Raw genomic sequence first — 19510 nt, 5'->3', positions numbered from 1 at the left:
CTACAGACAACTGAAGGATTGTGAACAGGGTCCATAATAACTGCCTCCCTATACTCACATCTTCTTCTTCTTCTTCTTCTTCTTCTTCTTCTTCTCCTCAGCTCTGTCTGTGCTGGTCAAATGTAGTTTTGTGAAATGCATATCTGACCTACTTTAGAGAACAGGTTGATCTAATGCTTTACATTCCCTTTCATTTGTGATATTCAAGATTCATTCAATTAAATTCAGGACACATTTACAAAAAAAAAAAGAGAGAAAGATATGTATAGAAAAAATGCTTGACAAATTATGAGAACTAGTTCAGCTATTTGACATTTAATGACTCATGCAATGAACTAATGTCTCGATGTTTTAAAGGGGGAAAGACTTCGACAGAGAACCAAAGTATGTTTTGATAATGACGTAAATAATTGAAAACAGCAGACAGTTGTACAGTGAACTGCACAAATAAACTAAAGCAGTTTGTTCAGAAGAGAGAAATATTGCTCTGATGTGCATTAGATGATACGGAGCTTGAACAAGTAGAATTTCACTTGTGATCTGAGAAATGACTGAGAATTTTTTTTACTTTACTTATTTTACACATTTATGTCATAATGAAAAACACAAAAACAAATAAAATGAAAAGAATTAATTTTGCTAATATAACTTTATATAAATATTATTGATCATTTATCAATAATTCATGGCATGAAAATTAGTCTTACACAATCATGGGGTATTTACTGTAAAAATAAAAAAACACTTTAATACAAAAACAGCATCACTTAATTAATTAACGGTGAATTGCTTTTTGACATTACAATTATAATTTTTTTTTATCGCAAGAACAGAACTTCTACTAATGAAATTGTGAGAGACGATGAAACTATGATCATCTCACAGGAAGCACACTAAAGTATTAGCCAAAGAATTTCAGTACAGTATATTTAGTTGAAACATAACTGATTGAATAATGAGACTGCGCCCTCGGGTGGTGTGTCGATACACGTGATGATGTGACAACACTTGACATATTCTGTGTTTCCCCTTCATGACAAATCCTTTTCTGTGGGTATAGAGATATTTATTTACATTTTTTTTTATGTCTCAGTATTTATGCTCTCCTCATAAGACCGATATTATCAAAAACAATAGATGTCTAGACCTACACACACTTCACAAACCCAGATCTGTGTGACAATAAAGAGTCTATTCTTTTTTATTAGATAGATAGATAGATAGATAGATAGATAGATAGATAGATAGATAGATAGATAGATAGATAGATAGATAGATAGATAGAGCAGAAATAGTAATGCTGCGCGGTTTGTTTGTAATTTACGCGACCAATCAGATCCTCGGAATCGTCTGCGGGGCGGGGCTTGTGCTTCACTCGTTCGGTGACGGTCTCGTTATTTCGGTCGTGATTTAACCGGTTACGTTACACGTGGAGCTTCGAGGGTTTCGCGAGCATGCCGGTCATGGCCTCATGTTCAGAGGAGAGCAGGTTTGTGGATGATCTGAGGAGAAGGCGCGTGGACATCACTCTGATCGATACTCGACTCCGCGGCGTGATCCAGCGCGTCACTCAGAAGAAGAGCGTGGTCTTAGAGGACGGTGAGGCCAGAGCAACACCTGTGTTACAATAACACTACTGATTATAGAGTTTATAGCGTTCACATCTGTGCTCTTCCTCCCCGGAGTATCTGAAGTGAAAAGCGGGCGGAAATTTCCAGGCGTCAAGATCATTTTCGGACACGAAATCCTAAAAGGTAAACTTTCAGGAATTAATTTATAAAATCATTTTAGCTGATAAAACCACGAATTAAAACTTGTGTTTAAACGCAAGCGGTTTTTGTTGGTCCAGCCAAGCGAAAAAAAAAACATTTCTCTTTCTTTTGTCCAAAGTGGAATTCACGGTTTCTGCCGATCCAGAGAAGTGAGTGTCTTCTTCAGCTGCTGAGTGTGTTTGATCATCAGATCATTAGAGTCAGTGCTGCTCATCAGGCTCTCTGTGTGTTGTGTGCTCAGTGTTCATGAGGAGCAGCGAGTCCAGATGCACTGCTTCAGGAAGAGGACCGCAGGTACCTGTGCTCGTGTTGACTCTGAGTCTGACTGATGTCTCGGAGAGTTTGACCTCTTTTCTTTCTCTCAGATGATGTGCTTGAGGACGGTGTGCGCTCTGTGCTGATAGACGAGCTTCACGAGAAGTTTGGCCCAGCAGTGAGTGTAGGGTTATCTCATCTCATCTGCACGTACATCATATCATTCATTTTGCTTTGCTCTTCAGGTCATGCACATCCAAGAACAGAAAGTGATCGGCATCGGTGCCGAAGTGTTTGGACCGATTGCACAAGAGAGACTTTGCTGGTTGCAGGTTAGTGGAACAGTAGAGCTCTATATCAAGAAAAATAGCAGCGTTAACTCTGTAGAATCCTTCAGTCAGTAAAAACATTCAGTTTCAGCTCTAAAGCACTTCTACTGGGGCCCAAATTCTGATAATTTTTTTCAAAATGCCATGTGTTCCATTTTAATCTCTCTGGATTCTCAGAAATTGTAATAATTAAAAAAGCATGATTTTCCATGATGTTCTGCAGTAAACTCTGTGTTCAGCTCCGCTCTGTTCTGGGTCAGTGATGTGATCTCTCTTAAACTCTCGTGGGTGTGTGTGAATCGTTCCTGACAGGTTGCCACTAAGAAGGTGGTGTACCTGTTTGATATCCTCCTGCTCGGCGGACAAGCTTTTAAGAACGGCCTGTCCATGATCCTGGAGAACCGGCACATCCTGAAGGTGAGGTGAAGGTCAGCAGAAGTGTGTGTGAGGAGCGCAGTGCTCGCTGTCTTCTGCTCTTCAGGTGGTTCATGACTGCCGCTGCGTCTCCCGGTGTCTGAGAGCAGAGTTCAGAGTCCACCTCACCAACGTCTTTGACACACAGGTGCGTCCGATCCTGGACAGACCTCACACATCACAGCTCTGAAGCTCGATCACAGCTGCTGTTACGTCTCTAAATACCTGTATGGTATGAAATTGATGTAAACACAGTTAGTTGTTTTTTAGAACAGGACGAAACACCTGATCTGTGCATTAGAGTGAATGCAGCCACTGTCTATGATCTCATCAGTAATAATCAAACCTATAACTATGATTGTCTGTAAACTTAGGGATATTTAAAGTGCTTTTTGTGTATCACTTCTAATTGTCTTTTCCCCCTTTTATTACTTTATATTTGCCTGTGTGTTTTAAAGCTATATCTAGTTGTTTTGATTTATTATAAATGTAGCGATGTGCAGTAATATTTATAATGAAGGATGCGACAGGGTCGAGTGGTGAACAGCGTGCAGCTGGACAGGCCTGTGGTCATGTAGCTGATGATGGTGTTCTGCTGCAGGTGGCTGACCTCATGCTCTTCTACAACGAGACCGGAGGCTTCCTGCCGGACCGGGTCAGCTCTCTCCAGGAGGTGCTCAGACTCCACCTCAAACTCCCCCCCACTGACCTCTCACCCCTGTGCTCCAAAGAGCTCCACCGCAAGGTCCGAAACACCAGTCCTGTGTCATTAGAGGAGCGGTCAGACAGTACATGTGTATCAGTAGTGCACTGCTCTGCATGAGTCCTCTTCTGGTCTCGTCTCTGGCAGGAGTGTCCTGAGGTGTGGTACATCCGTCCCTCTCCACCTGCTCTGATGACCGTCATGACCGCTTCTGTCCGTCATCTTCTCCCGCTGCGCCTCGTGCTTCTGGACGCTCTGATGTCAGATTACACTATTCTGGTAGATGCGTATATGAGCAGCTACCACAACCAGTCTGTTCACATTGAGCAGGTGAGGACACGTTTCATTATAAACCTGTTTACTAATATGATTCATAAACAGGCAACCTAATAAAAGGAGGAGTTCACCCAATAATGAACATTCACCGAAAATCTCCTAACCCTCAGATCATCCGAGAGATTTTCTTCATCAGGTTTGTAGAAATGTAGCACTGCATCAGTGTCTCAGCAATGGATGCTCTGCAGTGAATGGGTGCCGTCAGAATGAGAGTCCAAACAGCTGATAAAGACGTCTTTATCTTTACATCTAATCTGAATCAGGAGAGAAATCTGCACAGATCAAGCAGTGTTTCCCCCAGTTTTGATGTGAGACAACCATCCACTTTTTCACTGGAGGAAGTGTTATTATGGATTATAGACTCTATGTATTTGAGTTAAAAACGTCTAAATGCTGGATTTGTTTCATCTTTTGTCTTCTCCAGATGTTAACTGCTGGACTGGAGTGCTGTGGATTATTGTGATGTTTTTATCAGCTGTTTGGACTCTCAGTAATAACGCAGTGAGATGTTCTCATCATCAGTCTGTCAGAACACACTGAGACAGACTCAATCCAGAAGAACTGTGTCTCCGAGACGCTTCAAGAAACCTCCTGCAAAGCTCCAGTGCTGTTAACAGTGTTAGGCACTTGTGTAAAAACTCTGTGAAGTGAGGATGCTTTCAAACATAATGTCATAAATAGATATTCTTGATCAGTTAACTTCTAATAACTGAATGAAAGCATCATTTGGTGGAGCATGCTCTGTGTTTAGAGCAGGTTTAGTCCTCGGTGCACTTGAGCAGAGTTTCTCAGGAGCTTTCAGGAAGATTTCTTGAAGCGTCTCGGAGACAGTTCTTCTGGATTGAGTCTGTCTCAGTTTGTTCTGTTTCTTCATGTGACTCCAGACAGACTGATGATGATCAGATCACATCTCTGTGTGCAGCACAAACATCTCACTGCATTATTAACATTAACTGATATTTCCTACTGACACACTACAGCAGAAGATAGAAATAACTGACTTAAAACCACTTCACTTTTTACCCCTTGTTAGTGAAATTACTAGTGGCCTTTTGCACAGTAGAGTGTGTGTGTGAGAACTTTTTACTTACAGGTGAGGGCCAAAAGACTGCACAAAAATAGTAAAATAAGGAAAGTCTGACATGATCTTTTATATTAGACTATACAATTGCTGAATATACTATCTTCCAAACCTACAGCAGCCCTAATCCTGTCAAAGAAACATTCTATATGAACACTGCCGGTCAGAACGATTTTTGATGTTTTCACAGGAGTTTGTTCTGCTTATCTATTTGATCAAAAATGCAGGAAATAATATGTAATATTGTGAAATTATGATGTAAAATAATGTTTTTTTTCTATTTTAATATACATCAAAGTCTAGTTTATTCCTGTGATGCGAAACATCTACTCCAGTCTTCAGTGTCACATGATCTTCAGAAATCATAATAATATTCTGATTTATTATCAGTGCTGAAACTGTGATACTTTTTTTCAGGATTCTTTGATGAAAAAAAGTTAAAAAGAAGAGAATCTTTTTCTAACAATATTCACTACAGTTCAGAAGTTTGGGGTCGGTAAATGTTTTATTTTTTTGAAAGAAATTAAAACTTTTATTCAGCAAGGATGTGTTAAATTGTTTAGAAGTGATAGCAAAGATTTATATTGTTAGAAAAGATTTCTATTTTGAATAAATGCTGTTATTTTTAACTTTTTATTCATCAAAGAATCCTGAAAAAAGTATCAGTTTCCAAAAAAAATATTGTGCAGCACAACTGTTTCCAACATTGATCATTCTAATAATAAATCAGTATATTGGAATGATTTCTGAAGATCATGTGACACTGAAGACTGGAGTAATGATGATGGAAGTTCACCTCATACTGAGACCAGGCTGGTTCAGTGATGAGGAATAAATACAAAAGGAAGTAAGATTACTGTGTAGTTGTTTTTTGAGAAACAGGCCTGTAATGAAATGAAAGGGTGATACTGAACGCTCTCTCTGTGTTTGATCAGTCGTCTCCACTGTGATCTTTTGCTGTTGTTTAATGTTAACGATATAATAGAGAGCAGTTGTGTTTTGCACAGTCCAGTCCATTTTCCTCAAACTTCACTCACACTTTAGATTGATTTTCTGATATATTTTATACCGAATTAGTGTCCTCCTGTCAGTGTGTGCCAAGTTTGACACAGATTAGTCTGATGTGGATGAGATGCTGGATGTGATGAAGCGTGACTCTGTGGGAGCTGAATCTGTGTGATGTTGGAGCAGAGCGAGTGGACGCTGCCGGCAGAAGCACAGGAGCTGTTATCTGTGAGGCAGGAGCGCATGGACTGGGCCACTGGACGATACGCTCTGACCGAGGACGGCCTTCTCAAGCGCTCCAGCTTCAACACACAGACCCGCTCTACCTCTGACACCAGATGAAGCGCTGTCCATACTTCACCTAGTTACGTTACCTGTTAGAGCTCTTTGTTCAGTCTGATGTAGTTGAGCACATTTCTCACAGTAGTGCTTAGAAAAACACTTGTGTTTGTGCAGTTTGTTGGAATTGATTTGGCTCTGTTTCTTTAACATGTGAAGTGTATTCCATGTAGAGCTCTTACGTTGCTGTGGACTAAAGCACAGAATGTTTGTTCATAGTGTGAAGAATTAAAAAGCCTGTTTTTCTCCGTGGTCTTTCCTTGTGTCCTTCAGAGCTCAGTCTGTGGTGAATCCAGCCTCCTGCTCCAGAGCTTGATGGTCAGTAGGAGGCGCTCAGTAACAGAAGACATGCTCTGGATGTGAGAATAGAGCTCACAGCAGTCCAAGACTAACTTTAAGCTCATGTGAGCAGATCTTGTGTTGGGCTTCAGCTCAGTGGCTCTTTATAACTCCTCCAGAGCCTTATATAGAGGTTCAGCATGACTTCTGCAGAAACCCTGCATGTGTGCATCACTGCGTACTTCCAGAGATATTAATGGTGAATATGAGCAAATCATAGCAATCAAGTGATTTCTTAGACTGTACACTGAATTTACAGCGTCACCTTTATTTCTATGCTGATTTATATAATACAGATGGTTTCAAAGCAGCTTCACAGAATGAACCGGAAAATAACATCAAACACCATCAATTTCAGCTGTAAAGCAGCTCTATAGAAGACAAGAGTAAAATACCTAATTTTTCATTGATTCTTGTATTTTAAGTATTATTTAGAGGGATTTGTACTTTATTAAGTGACCATTTAAACTGACTACTTGTACTTTATTGCATTACATTTCTGGCTTCATATGTTCACCTTCAAATCTGAGGTAGCTAAGTTGCTTTCAAAAAAAAAAAAATTCATTATTTTTGTGTATTTTGATAGTCATTAGCTGTCTATATTTGCCTGAATGGACGAGACTCAATGTGAACAAAATTAGTGATGAGAATTTATACAATTCATGATTTTTAAATAAATGTTACAAATCTCCAAAAAGTGTTGAACCCAACATTGTTTATTAAATTAATTGTAATTCATGTTTAATTATGTTCTTATCAGGAAGTAGATAAGTTGTATTAAAATGATATAATGAGTAACAAGTAGGATCGTCAGTGTTTTTGAAGCATTATTTTGCACTGTGTGCTTAGTTTGTGTTCATCTGAAGAAAGAAAGTCATGTACGTTTGGGGCGTGAGGGTGTAAAGGATGGGTTTTTGTGTTGCGTTGTGCTGTTTTAATTGTTCTCGCGCTCGATCAATGTATCTAGACAGACCTGTGCCACTGCATTTCATGTTTTCTCCCTTTAACCAAACCTTTGTATGTCTGACAAAAAATATTTTATGCAGATGGCTCAATATGATGAAACAAGAATCCCCTTTTTTTTAATACTTGAGTACAATTTAAAGTTGTATTTTTTACTTTACGCTAGTAACCAAACTCCATCATGAGACAGAAATGGAGAAAAACACCTTGGGAGAAACCAGATTGGGGTGAGGACTGGTTCTCCTCTGGCTCTCAACTCTGTGTGATTTATGAGGGAATAACAGAGCTGCTGCATTATTTCATTTACACCCTCACCTTACAGATCTGGACACTTTCAGCGGAAATGTTTCTGATTTCTTGGGACAAGTGCTAAAGCTGCTCTCATCAGCGGAGCTTCATGCTTCCAGCAGCATCAGAACCTGACACGAGACGAGCACGTCACTTTCTCAGGATGTGCTGTTGTTAGAGAGCTCATATAGTTTCTCTTGCTGTGAAGCTTGGAGTAAGTGTATCCATACAGTAGCACAGTATATCAGCGCTGTGTTTCCTGTCTAATGATCTGATGTGCCTATTGTCAGTCCTTCTGGCCAGCAGTCCGGTCATCCGTCTTCTTCAGGCTGTCGGAGAGGCTTTTATTAGGCCCTGCCTTCATTCACACGCACTTCAGAAGAGCAGAGCTATTGTTTCGCTGGACAGAAGAGGAGCGTTAGAGACTGACTTCCTGCAGACTCCCTCATCCTCCAAACATTCAGACACATCCTGACTTTCCCAGACATTAGGCATTTAGAATATAATATATATTTATATTTCTTACAATTTCTAACCTATAAAAAAATTGTCTTGATGTAATTCATGTCAAAAATCATTTCAAAAATATATATAAACTGCTCATAGAGTTAAGAGTGTTTATATGTGGCAGTCACACTTCTTCCTCGTGTATGCAGGGATCCTTGGGCTGCATTTATAAAATACACATTTGATCCTAAATCCCAGATTTCTTCAGATTTGAAGATATATAAAGAACTGACGTGAAAAGGTTCTTATATGTAAAGAACTAAAGAACGTGTGCCAAGTTTTTGCCACTAAAACACTATTAAGATAGTTTAATATAGTCTATTAAATCGTAAAGTAGACAATCAAAATACACATTAATATTATTATAAGTGCAGCTGCTTTTGTAATAATTACGTCACTGAAATTCATTAATGATGATATTTTTGTGTTTTTTGGCCGTTCTGCAGGTGGAATTGATGCACTTTGTGCTTGAATTTAAGGTGAATTCTGGTTTCTTAAGCAGGATGCGTGCGTATACGGTATGGATTTTATTAGAAATCACTCACAGGAACATTTCAGAGTTAGTTTTGCGTTCACATTTCTGATCATTCCATGTAGGACTATAACTGAAGGCCCCAGTTGTTTCAGCTCATGTTTTAAGTCTGGCTGGAGGGCTGCTGTCCTGACAGACGTCTCACGGCTCTCTCATCTGTCCGGGACACATAGGTAGCCCTGCTCTCTCTCTTTTCTGCTCTCAATGAGGGACGGAGCTCAATTAGCATTTCACAAGTCCCTTTTTCCTTTTCTATTGCACCCTTCCCCGCGGAGCCGCTGCTTTCTGCGGGGATTGTCCTGCTTCTGGCCCTTGTCTCCGTTGGCAGGGTGACAGTATTCGAGTGTGCAAACTTGTGCTATTGTCCCCCGGCCAGAAGGAGCCATGGAGACCCACTGATATGACACAGGAAAGTGTTTGCTGATGGCAATTCTATGGGCTTTGTCTAACTCTTTCTCTTTCACGACGACTCGATTTAAGTCTCCGAATGTTTGACTACAAATGCGAGAGTGCTATCCGGCTCCTCCGCCTTTGTCCCGCGAGGTTTGAATGAGTAATTCAGCTTTTGTGTGGCTCGATTGAGGGGGCAAACAGAAAGACAAGATTCTTGAGCGCTCAAGCCCCCTTTCCATGGTTATGCGCACATCTCCTCAGCACCTCCTCCTCCTCCGAACCCGCTCCTGACATCCCTGTAAGGTGAAGAGCGCCGCTTCAGATCGGGACGGCTTCAGGGCCGCGGGGCCCTCGCGCCAAACTCCATCGAATCACAAACAGAGTGCGGCGAGCGCGGGGACGATCAGGCCACCGTCTCCACAAAGAAATATTGCATCTGCTCGCTATTTTCCCTCGGGGATTTCCATGACAACAATTTGGGGTGGCAAAGAATCCGACACCGGGATCTCGGTGGCTCATTGGGGTGCATTGTGAGGAGAGTGAGGTCGCTGATTGGCTCAGGAAAGCACCATAACTACACCGAGTCTATAGTCATTCAGCTTCTTTGAGTGCTTGGGCTATTACAGAGGCCAGGCGAGCTGGACCTCACTCTGCCAGGGCTGATGCGAAGCTGGGGTCATTACTGCGGCTGTTGGACTCTAGAGCTGGAGGTCAGAGCTTCACAGGAGTGAGGATGTGCTGCTGAGGTCTGCATGATGAGCTCCGACAGCGAGGTGAAAACGCTCCTGAACTTCGTCAATCTGGCGTCGAGCGACATCAAGGCGGCGCTGGATCGATCCGCGCCCTGCAGGCGCTCCGTGGACCACCGCAAATACCTGCAGAAGCAGCTCAAGCGCTTCTCGCACCGCTACGCCAAGATGCCCCGCTGCCATCCGCACAGAAACGGCGACTCGGCGCTCGCTAAACTCTCCGAGGAGAAAGCGCCGCACGGGACCGGGACCGGGAGAGACGTGAGCGCCGGCTCGGAGGAGGAAGCGCGGTCGGGACAGGGACAGGGACAGGGACACGGACAGATCCCGATGCCGATGCGCAAGCGGCAGCTCCCGGCGTCCTTCTGGAAGGAGCCGCAGTCCTCATCCGGGAGCCGCGAGCGTCTGGAGCGCTTCCTTAAAAACAACGCGAGCGCGACCGGACGCGTCAGATCGCCCGCGGTGAATGGCGAGAAAAGCAAGGTGGTTTTTGATGACTCGAAAGCGAACCCGCTGCTGTCCGGTAGCGCGGCGTGCGCATGCGCGTGCTGCACGCTCCCGTACCGCGCGCTCCACAGCCGCTTTCTGCTGCCTCACGCGGACGCGCCTTTCAGGAGCCGCGCCGAGCCCGCGCACAGCTTCGGCGACGGACAGCAGCGCTCCGGCGCGCATGTAGTGATCAAACCGATCCCCACGAAGCCTGCGCTCTCCTCCTCCTCCGCGTTCAGCGTGTTCGGATTCTAACAACATTAGTCACTTCAGCGAACTCCTCTCTGTTTTAACCGATTACTGCGAACACTGCCTCTAAGCACTTACAGTACAGATGTAGCAAGAATAGAGTTCTTGTGTGAGCACAGCCTTTCAGTAGTTTGCACAAACACTCTTCTCTGGACAGCAGACGACTTTCTGTGGTGCATTTGTGTGACTGATCATTTCTGTTACAGCTCAAACATTCCTGATACAGCATCATTCACTGTGAGCTAGAGATTATTTATTATGTTTTTAGTTGAGTTAGAGATGTTGTCACACTAAAAACCTGATGGTAATCCCGGCTGAATTAGCTGATTAAAACTGGTAATGATTGACTGTGTTACACTGTCTGTTAATTAAAGCAATGACAAGAGATCCTACACTCAAAGCAGCACATTTATTCTCATCACCACCATCATACGCAGTATTTCCAGATAAACTACATAAAACTGTGTATCAAGCACAAACATAATACTTAAAAAATGTCATGATAAATTAAAAGTTATAAATACACAAAACACAAACCACAAAAATCTGGCGAGCACCCGTTTGAGTATCCAGCAGAACTCTGCCTTCAGTGTTGATGATGATGATGATGATGATGATGATGATGATGGCTGTCCCTCTGCTGACCGCAGCTTCTGCTTCTGGAGCTCAGGTACCGCAGCATGGGGCCCGGCAGCGGCAGCGACTCCACAGATCTCAGTCTCTGCGTCCCCAGCCGCTCCCGGATCCTCAGCGCACAGAGATGCATCAGGGCTCGAGGAGACGCTGTGAAGACAAACGTCACACAGATCTGCTCAGACGCACAGCCACTGAACCCACAACAACACTGTTCTGTAACTGACCACGAGAAGCTGTGTTCAAGTTTGTGTAACTCCAGTTTCTAGATGACTGACAAGCTAAGAAAAGCTAAACAGATGTTATGAAAAGTAAATTAATAAGTTCCTAAAAAAAATCATCTTTTTAAATCCAAATTTGAAACACTGAAATTGTCTTCGGAGTACAAATCAAAGTATGAAAGATCAACATCATTTAAATGATAAATGTGTGACTGTCTCTTTAAATAGTTGAACTGTTCAGCGGTCAGGCCGATGACCCCATCTGCAAATGTGCTGTGGTTCATAATGCAAATAGATCCTCGTGCACTCACATGTTTTCTCCTGAATGCTCGTCCACTCCGGTTCGTCCAGAAGGAGGTCTCTGATCCTGCTGCAGAGCTGAACGTTTCCTACATAGTCCAGCAGCAAATCAATGAGCGGCCCAGCCGAGGGTCTCCAGCAGGAGGACGAGATCCAGTCACAGAACTGAAATCAAACAGAGAACTTCAGTCAGGACCTAAAACACACACTCTATACACAGAGAATGGCTATTCACTGGTCAAAAATATCTCTGACACTGAATCAGCACCTTTAGCTCCGGTTCAGGTCCGCTGGTGTTTCTTTGGCTGGTGTTCGCCGCCTGACTGCTGAAGTGTGTGTCCTCTCCGCTGCAGGTGAAGCAGGCCCGAGCGTCACAGCCCTTGTCCAGCAGATACTGCAGGACGTCCAGCTGATGAGTGTGCAGCAGCACTGCTGGGAAGCCTGCGGTCAGGCGAGCGTTCACATGGGCCCCGTGCTCCAGCAGCAGCGCTACAGTCTCCAGACAGCCGTGACGCACCGCTAACAGCAGCGGGCTGCAGGGGTCCATGTTGGGATTCGCACCGGCCTTCAGCAGAATAGCAGCGGCCTGCGTGTTCCTGCCGGCGACGGCGCAGTACAGAGCCGAAACACGCCGGTCCTGGAACCTGGCCGAGCACTCGGGAGAGAGTTTGCTGTTGACGTCAAATCCCGACTCGATCAGGAGACTCAGGATGATCTGCCGGTCGTGCTCCGCTGCCAGATGGAGGGGAGAGATGCCGCTTTGCCGAATCCTCACCCGGCTGGTGACCGGGAGCAATAAGGAAACAATCCTGGGATAGACACAATTTTAGAACTTAACCACACAAATCAATGATTCATTAAATCATCAAGACACAATAAAACTTCTTAAAGTAATAGTTCACCAAAAAAAAGTATATTAGGATGAGTTTGTTTCTTCATCAGGTTTGTAGAAATGTAGCACTGCATCAGTGTCTCAGCAATGGATGCTCTGCAGTGAATGGGTGCCGTCAGAATGAGAGTCCAAACAGCTGATAAAAACAAGTAATCCACAGCACTCCAGTCCATCAGTTAACATCTGGAGAAGATAAAAGCTGTTTAAACACTGCTTGATCTGTGCAGATTTCTCTCCTGATTCAGATGAGATGTAAAGATAAAGACGTCTTTATCAGCTGTTTGGACTCTCATTCTGACGGCACCCATTCACTGCAGAACATCCATTGATGAGACACTGATGCAGTGCTACATTTCTACAAACCTGATGAAGAAACAAACTCATCCTGATCTCAGATGAACTGAGGGTGAACACATCTTCATCAAGTCCTCTGCTGGTGTCAAGCACAGCTGTGGATTACAGTAATCACGTGGTCAGCTCGAGTGGCTGTGTTTGGACTCCTGTCTCTGTCCAGCTGTTGAGCTCTCGTCTCGTGTGTCAGAGGCGGCAGGCGCAGCTGTTGTACAGGACACAGATCATTGCTGTAGTTCTCTAGATTAGACTGAATTCTTACTCTTTGTGTCCGTGCTGGCTGGCGATATGCAGCGGCAGAAGTCTGCTGTTGGTGGCTTTGTTGGCATCTGAGTGAAGTTTGAGCAAAAGCTTCACAGTTTCTGTGTGACCGTGTCTGCAGGCTTCGGTTAAAGCAGTGTTCCCGTCACACGTCTGAACGTTCACACCAGCACCTGACGGGACAAAAACAACACAGCTGATGCCGTAGATCCTAGTGTTTCTACTGTTTCGGATTTTGAAGCCATCCCTCAATATTTTGAAATAAATGTCTTATAAACACAAATGATTTCCTGTTCTGTGTCTTATATCTACTTATATCTAATTATTTTGTACTAGGTCTTTGTTTTTAGTTATATTCATGTGAGGGTAAAATACTAATTTCATCATAGAGCATGTTGATAGATCAAACGGATCATAAACTCTGTTCTCATAGACTGTTTGGCATATCTGATGGAGTATTTTTGTGGTTTAGTAAATGTTTCCTCACAGCTTACTCAGTTTGTAAAAAATAACCAGTCTGTAGAGGGAAAACAGACATTTGACATGTTTAGAACTAGCTACTGTTAGAGAAGAGTTAATAACACAGCTCTCACTACACAAACAGAGTTTGTGCTGAAGTTTTTAAAAAGTGTCACAGGACTCTGAAGTGAAGTGCCTCATGCTACTGACATTAACAGAAGATCTCAAAATGATTGCATGTCAGGGAGCATCAAAGTCTATAGCCTCAAGCGGCCTGCTAGTAAACACACCGTTCTGGATCAGGTGAGCCAGAGTCCCTGTGTGTCCGTGCCGAGCCGCTTCTATCGCCGGTGTGACGTTGTCGGCGTTGCGGGCGTCTACAGCGGCTCTTGCCCTCAGGAGCGTCTCACAGAGCTCAGTGTTGTCTCGTCTCGCTGCTTCATGCAGCGCGGTCCAGCCGCGATAACAGCGCTGATTCACCGCCGCGCCGAACGCCAGCAGCAGCTTCACCGTGCTGATGCTCTCCTGCTCACACGCTAAACACCATCAGACACAGAGAAGAAGAAGGAGCTTTAAAACACTTACTGAACTCAGCTGGATAGTGACTGACTTTTACTGAACTAAACTGAATCAACATTGAACTGATTTGAGCCTTAAAGAAACAGTTCACCCAAAAAAAGAACATTAGCTGAAAATGTGTTCTCTCTCAGTTCATCTGAGATCAGGATGAATGGGTGCCGTCAGAATGAGAGTTCACACAGCTGATAAAAACATCACAATAATCCACAAGTAATCCACAGCACTCCAGTCCATCAGTTCACATCTGGAGAAGATGAAAGATGAAACAAATCCAGCATTAAGATGTTTTTAACTCAAATACATAGAGTCCATAATCCATAATAACACTTCCCCCAGTGAGAAAGTGTTCTGGTGTGAATCAGGAGAGAAATCTGCACAGATCAAGCAGTGTTTAAACAGCTCTAAACAAATATGTGTCTGGATTTTGATGTGAGAGACAACAGGAGATGCACTTTTTCACTGGAGGAAGTGTTATTATGGGTAGTGTTCTATTGTGTTTTTGTTTTTGAGTTATTAATGTTTTATTTGTTTGTATTTTTTTTTTTTGTGTTGTGAAGTTGTGGACTGGTGTGCTGTGGTTTTGTTGTTTATTATTGAGTTGTTTTTATCAGCTGTTTGGACTCTCATTCTGACGGCACCCATTCACTGCAGAGCATCCATTGATGAGACACTGATGCAGTGCTACATTTCTACAAACCTGATGAAGAAACACACTCATCCTGATCTCAGATGAACTGAGGGTGAACACATTTACAGCACATTTTTATTTGACATTGTTCTTGTAAGAAATTGAGGTGAATATTAACTATTGTTTTGGTAGAGTGAAAGCACCTTTATAAAGAGGCGTCTCTTTGTTCTTGTTGCTGATGTCAGGGTCGGCTCCTGCCTCCAGAAGACTCCTCACACACTCCAGGTGTGGCCCCTGAACGGCGAGCAGCAGCGGCGTCTGCTCCTGTAGCGTGCGTTTGTCCACACACACACCGGGATCTGTCACACAACACGTGAACACGCTTCATCAGCACACGCTGCTAGATCACTGCAGGTGACCAGTACCTACTAACACACTGAAACACGTAAGAGCCAAGCCACAGCATCGGAGTAACTCAACTCGTTCAACAAGTTTTCTGGTAAATTCCTCAGAAAGATTTGTGACAACAGGAGCTCCCATGGCACTTCAAACCCCGGGATCTTTTGGCCAAAGCTGAAGCAGCGGTCAGCGCTCTCTCTAGAACAGGTGTATCCACACCACTCTTACCTTTCAGCAGAACCTGAACGCTGTGTGTGTGTCCGCGGTGAGCCGCTTCATGCAGAGCCGTCCAGTCATCAGAGTCACACGCTTCTGCTCTTCTGACCGCAGAAATGACTCTGGAGGATCAAGAGCATTAAGAAGAAACTGGATACTGATTGTGTAATTTAAAAATGACACATTTGTCTGTAATAGTGGAGGCTGGGGCTAGTTGCCATAAGATCTAACTATCTCATAAACGTGTGCTTATTAAAAAAAGTCTAGAATGGAAATAATTTTTGTCAATTCTGTCATCCAGACTACATTTACAGTATCATCATGTCTGTAATATATGCTTAGTATTAAGAGAACTAAATAAACACACACAGACACAATAAGACAAGAATCAGTGTGTCATGAAGACAGATCTGAACACAGAGTTAAAGGGTCGTTTTCATGTCAGATCGGGGCAAGTTGTCACATGCGTTTTATTTACTTTATTTGTTTACAGTATTTTACATCTCCGTTGGCCAAATAAAAATATGATTGTTTGTTTTTTTGTATATTTTTCCGTTGTCTGTTTAATTAATTGTATTTTATAATCGCTTCACTGTTTACATTTGCGCTGATATGGATTTTAACAGCTGTTCCACTGTGACAACTTACCCCATCAGACACATCTCTGTGATTACAGTACGTGTTTATTATTACAGTGTGTGTTCACAGAGGCATTTCAAAACCAACACACAAATACTGACTGGAGTAACGTGTGACAACTAGCCCCGGTCTCTCCAAAAGATGAATAAATCTCTTTCCTCCGATGCGATCAGCTGAAGATCACGCTGGCAAATCACACACCTGTCATAAACTCAACCCAGGTCATTTCAGATCTGTTTTCTGTTAATGAGCTAACAGCGATAGTAAACACACACACACACACTGAAGGACTCACTCTGTCGGCTCCTCGTCGCGGTTTGCAGCGCGTTCAGATGATGATATTTTCTGCGGCGGCGAGTTTCTTTTAATGTCATTTGATCGAAATAATGCGATATATTCAGCGTAAGAGAATCGTGTCATCCTGGTATTATCGCACAGCGCGCGCGCACAGACAAAGACGCTCGAGCCGCGCGCGTGTGTGTGGACGCCAGTGAATGAACACACACACACACACACACACACACACACACACACACACACACACACACACACTCGAGCGCTCAGCTGTTCGCTGGGTTAATTTTAGCTTGGTCTTGACACGTGAGGCCAGGCGCTTACCTTATTTGACTACCCACTCGACCAGCTCAGATAATACTAGATAAGCTCAGAGAAAAGAGGAAAACACAAGACCTGAGCGGCGCCTGCGGCGAGATGCCCGAGGGCTTGGTGCAGAAACAGACGGAGAGCTAAAGATCTACAGCAGGAGCGAGCGAGCTTCAGACTGATCTGAACTCCTGCAGAAGAGCTGATGTGAGGAGCAGAGGAGCACGCTACTGTTTCTCAGCCTGTTTGTCTCGTTCCAAATAGTTAGGCAAACGGGTTTTGTGAATTTGCATATGTTACATGTTTAGTAATAGGTCATGGGGGGTTTATAACATTTCAGAAGCTTCATGACTACCAGATATATTTTTTTATTTTATATTTTTAGTAATATATTATGCTATGTCTGTAAAGGACACTTTAAAAAGTCCTGTATTTAAAGAAATGAAACAGACATGAATAGACATGAAAAGGCAAAAACAGTGGGATTTCTTTTTAAATCATCAATCAATTTTTTTATACTACTTTGTATAAAGATGATTCTCAACTATGTCATGAAAGTTATAACAGAATGATAATAATATTGAATATTTCATTAGGATATTAAAATATAAAATATAATTTATTTCCTTGTGTCTCCAGAATGTGTAATAAACACACGTTTAATCCTGCTGTCCTCTACAGTGGACATGAAGCAAATCAATGTCCTGTTTCACAGAAAGGCATATTTTATTTTGAAATGCCATAACATTTTCCTGAAATGTTGTTTTATGAAAATTAGTCAGATTTAAATGTCAATTGCAAAATATGATCACATTTCCATAAGGCTGTGAAATTTGATCTCTAAATTAATGTCAGTCATTTTTATGATCAAAGCTCCAATCATTCTGAGTCTCTGAAAAGCTCTGAATGTACTCTGAGCAGGACATCCAGACTAAACACTGTGAACACATGAGATCTCAGAGACATCACTCAAACAGAATGTCTACAGAGGACAGAACTCCACCGCTGCAGTCTGCAGGAGCTCAGCACGACTCAATGATCAAGAAATGAGGAGCTCTGTAGTCTGCACAAACACAAACCACTTCTGCTGGGAGATGGAGGTGTGTGTGTGTGTGGGGGAGAGAGAGAGAGAGAGAGAGAGAGAGAGAGAGAGTGTGTGTGAGAGAGAGAGAGAGAGAGTGAGTGTGTGTGTGTGTGTGTGTGTGTGAGAGAGAGAGAGAGAGTGAGAGAGAGAGAGAGTGTGTGTGTGTGTGAGAGAGAGAGAGAGAGAGTGTGTGAGAGAGAGAGAGAGTGTGTGTGTGTGTGTGTGTGAGAGAGAGAGAGAGAGAGAGAGAGAGAGAGTGTGTGTGTGTGTGTGAGAGAGAGAGAGAGAGAGTGTGTGTGTGTGTGTGTGTGTGAGAGAGAGAGAGAGAGAGTGTGTGATGTTCAGATCCTCCAGATGATGCCTTTTATGGACATACTCCGTTTAGCTTCACTAACACTCAGACTCATTACGGCAGGATTTATGAAGTGGCAAGACATTCATCATCAGTAACATGTCCATTATAGACACTCCACACACACACACACACACACACACACACACACACACACACACACACACACACACACACACACACACACACACACACACACACACACACACACACACACACGTGCACACACACACACCAGGGTTGCTCAGGTACTTTAGAAAGTGTAATCAGACAGGTCTCGGTCGATATGTGAACACTGATGTTACATTTTAATAACCCATGAAAGGGTTTGACATTTTCTCTTTGAGCTGCGCTTACAGCAGTGTCTCAGCAGCACAGCCACGAACCACGAGTCAGCGATCAGTCATCACTCTTTCTATCTGTTTCAGAAAGAGAAAGACTACATTTGAAGTACACTAGCAGTCAAGAGTTGTTTTTGAATAAAATCTCTTCTCCTCACCAAGACTGCAATTATCTGATACATTTTATTTTTCAGGATTCACAGATGAATAGAAAGTTCTAAAGAACAGTATTTTTCTGAAATGTTTTGTAACATTATAAATGTCTTTACTGTCACTTCTGAGCAATTTAACACACCCCAGAGTTTCCTCAAAAACATTGTGCAGCACAACTCTTTGAAAAGAATCATGAGAGATGAGACTGAGATGCATGTGTTGATGTCAGATGGAGCCCAGCACAGGTCAGGGGTCAGGGGTCAGGGGTCGAGCTCAGACAAACACAGCAGCAGTGTGAGAGTCCACGAGAGCCTGTGGATTTACCAAAATAATGTCTGACAAGATTCAGCCTCCTGGAGCCTGACAGAAGAGGATCCGAAGCACACTGCAGAATCACGCAGGAGTTTCTAAAGAAGAGAAAAGTGAAACCTCTGTCCTGCCAAGTATGCAGTAAGACTTCAATCCTGTGGTGCTGTAATGAGACAGACAGAACAACAAACCTTTAAGGAAAGAGCAGCTGAGAAACAAACTCTCCATTAATAAAGCAGAATGATCAAATCTGAGTCTGTCATCAAAATAAAGAAGTACACTACTGTTCAGCTGATCATATGAGTGATATCACACGCTTCTGCTGAATACTGTGCATGATCTTAAAG

The 19510-nt window shown here is 43.1% G+C and overlaps 4 protein-coding genes across 8 annotated transcripts in view; 2 read left to right on the top strand and 2 right to left on the bottom strand.

Moving 5' to 3' along the window:
* The window catches only part of LOC109061160 (CDAN1-interacting nuclease 1-like), a 790471-nt gene that overhangs the window by 434919 nt on the left and 336042 nt on the right, over positions 1-19510 (bottom strand). The gene's annotated exons all lie outside the window — the stretch shown is intronic.
* Positions 1361-6268, top strand: exd1 (exonuclease 3'-5' domain containing 1). Of its 4 annotated transcripts, none has more exons than XM_019114205.2 (11): positions 1361-1599; positions 1695-1754; positions 1891-1921; positions 2014-2066; positions 2138-2205; positions 2273-2359; positions 2669-2773; positions 2838-2918; positions 3372-3515; positions 3621-3803; positions 6082-6268. In XM_019114205.2, the coding sequence occupies exons 1-11, from the start codon at positions 1455-1457 to the stop codon at positions 6235-6237; spliced, it is 1113 nt and encodes a 370-aa protein (XP_018969750.1). In that variant the 5' UTR covers positions 1361-1454; the 3' UTR covers positions 6238-6268. The 4 variants fall into 4 exon arrangements, with proteins under 4 accessions (XP_018969750.1, XP_018969751.1, XP_042630477.1 ...); XM_042774543.1 differs by lacking the exon at positions 6082-6268 and adding an exon at positions 3920-3975 and having other exon boundaries at positions 1362-1599; positions 1686-1754; XM_019114204.2 differs by having other exon boundaries at positions 1363-1599; positions 1686-1754.
* LOC109100775 (protein FAM181A) lies at positions 9107-11002 on the top strand. The gene has a single exon (XM_019114207.2). It carries the CDS (start codon positions 10009-10011, stop codon positions 10747-10749), a length of 741 nt encoding a protein of 246 aa, XP_018969752.1. The 5' UTR covers positions 9107-10008; the 3' UTR covers positions 10750-11002.
* asb2b (ankyrin repeat and SOCS box containing 2b) lies at positions 11134-16843 on the bottom strand. The gene is made up of 8 exons (XM_042774524.1): positions 16617-16843; positions 15695-15804; positions 15271-15426; positions 14151-14396; positions 13403-13574; positions 12166-12706; positions 11909-12062; positions 11134-11526 (listed from the first exon to the last, which is right to left on the bottom strand). The coding sequence occupies exons 1-8, from the start codon at positions 16739-16741 to the stop codon at positions 11330-11332; spliced, it is 1701 nt and encodes a 566-aa protein (XP_042630458.1). The 5' UTR covers positions 16742-16843; the 3' UTR covers positions 11134-11329.

This window comes from Cyprinus carpio, chromosome A17 (genome assembly GCF_018340385.1).
Source record: "Cyprinus carpio isolate SPL01 chromosome A17, ASM1834038v1, whole genome shotgun sequence".
Classification (NCBI taxonomy): Eukaryota; Metazoa; Chordata; class Actinopteri; order Cypriniformes; family Cyprinidae; genus Cyprinus; species Cyprinus carpio.
Note: the sequence above shows the minus strand (reverse complement) of the source record. Positions and strands in the feature narration are given on the sequence as shown.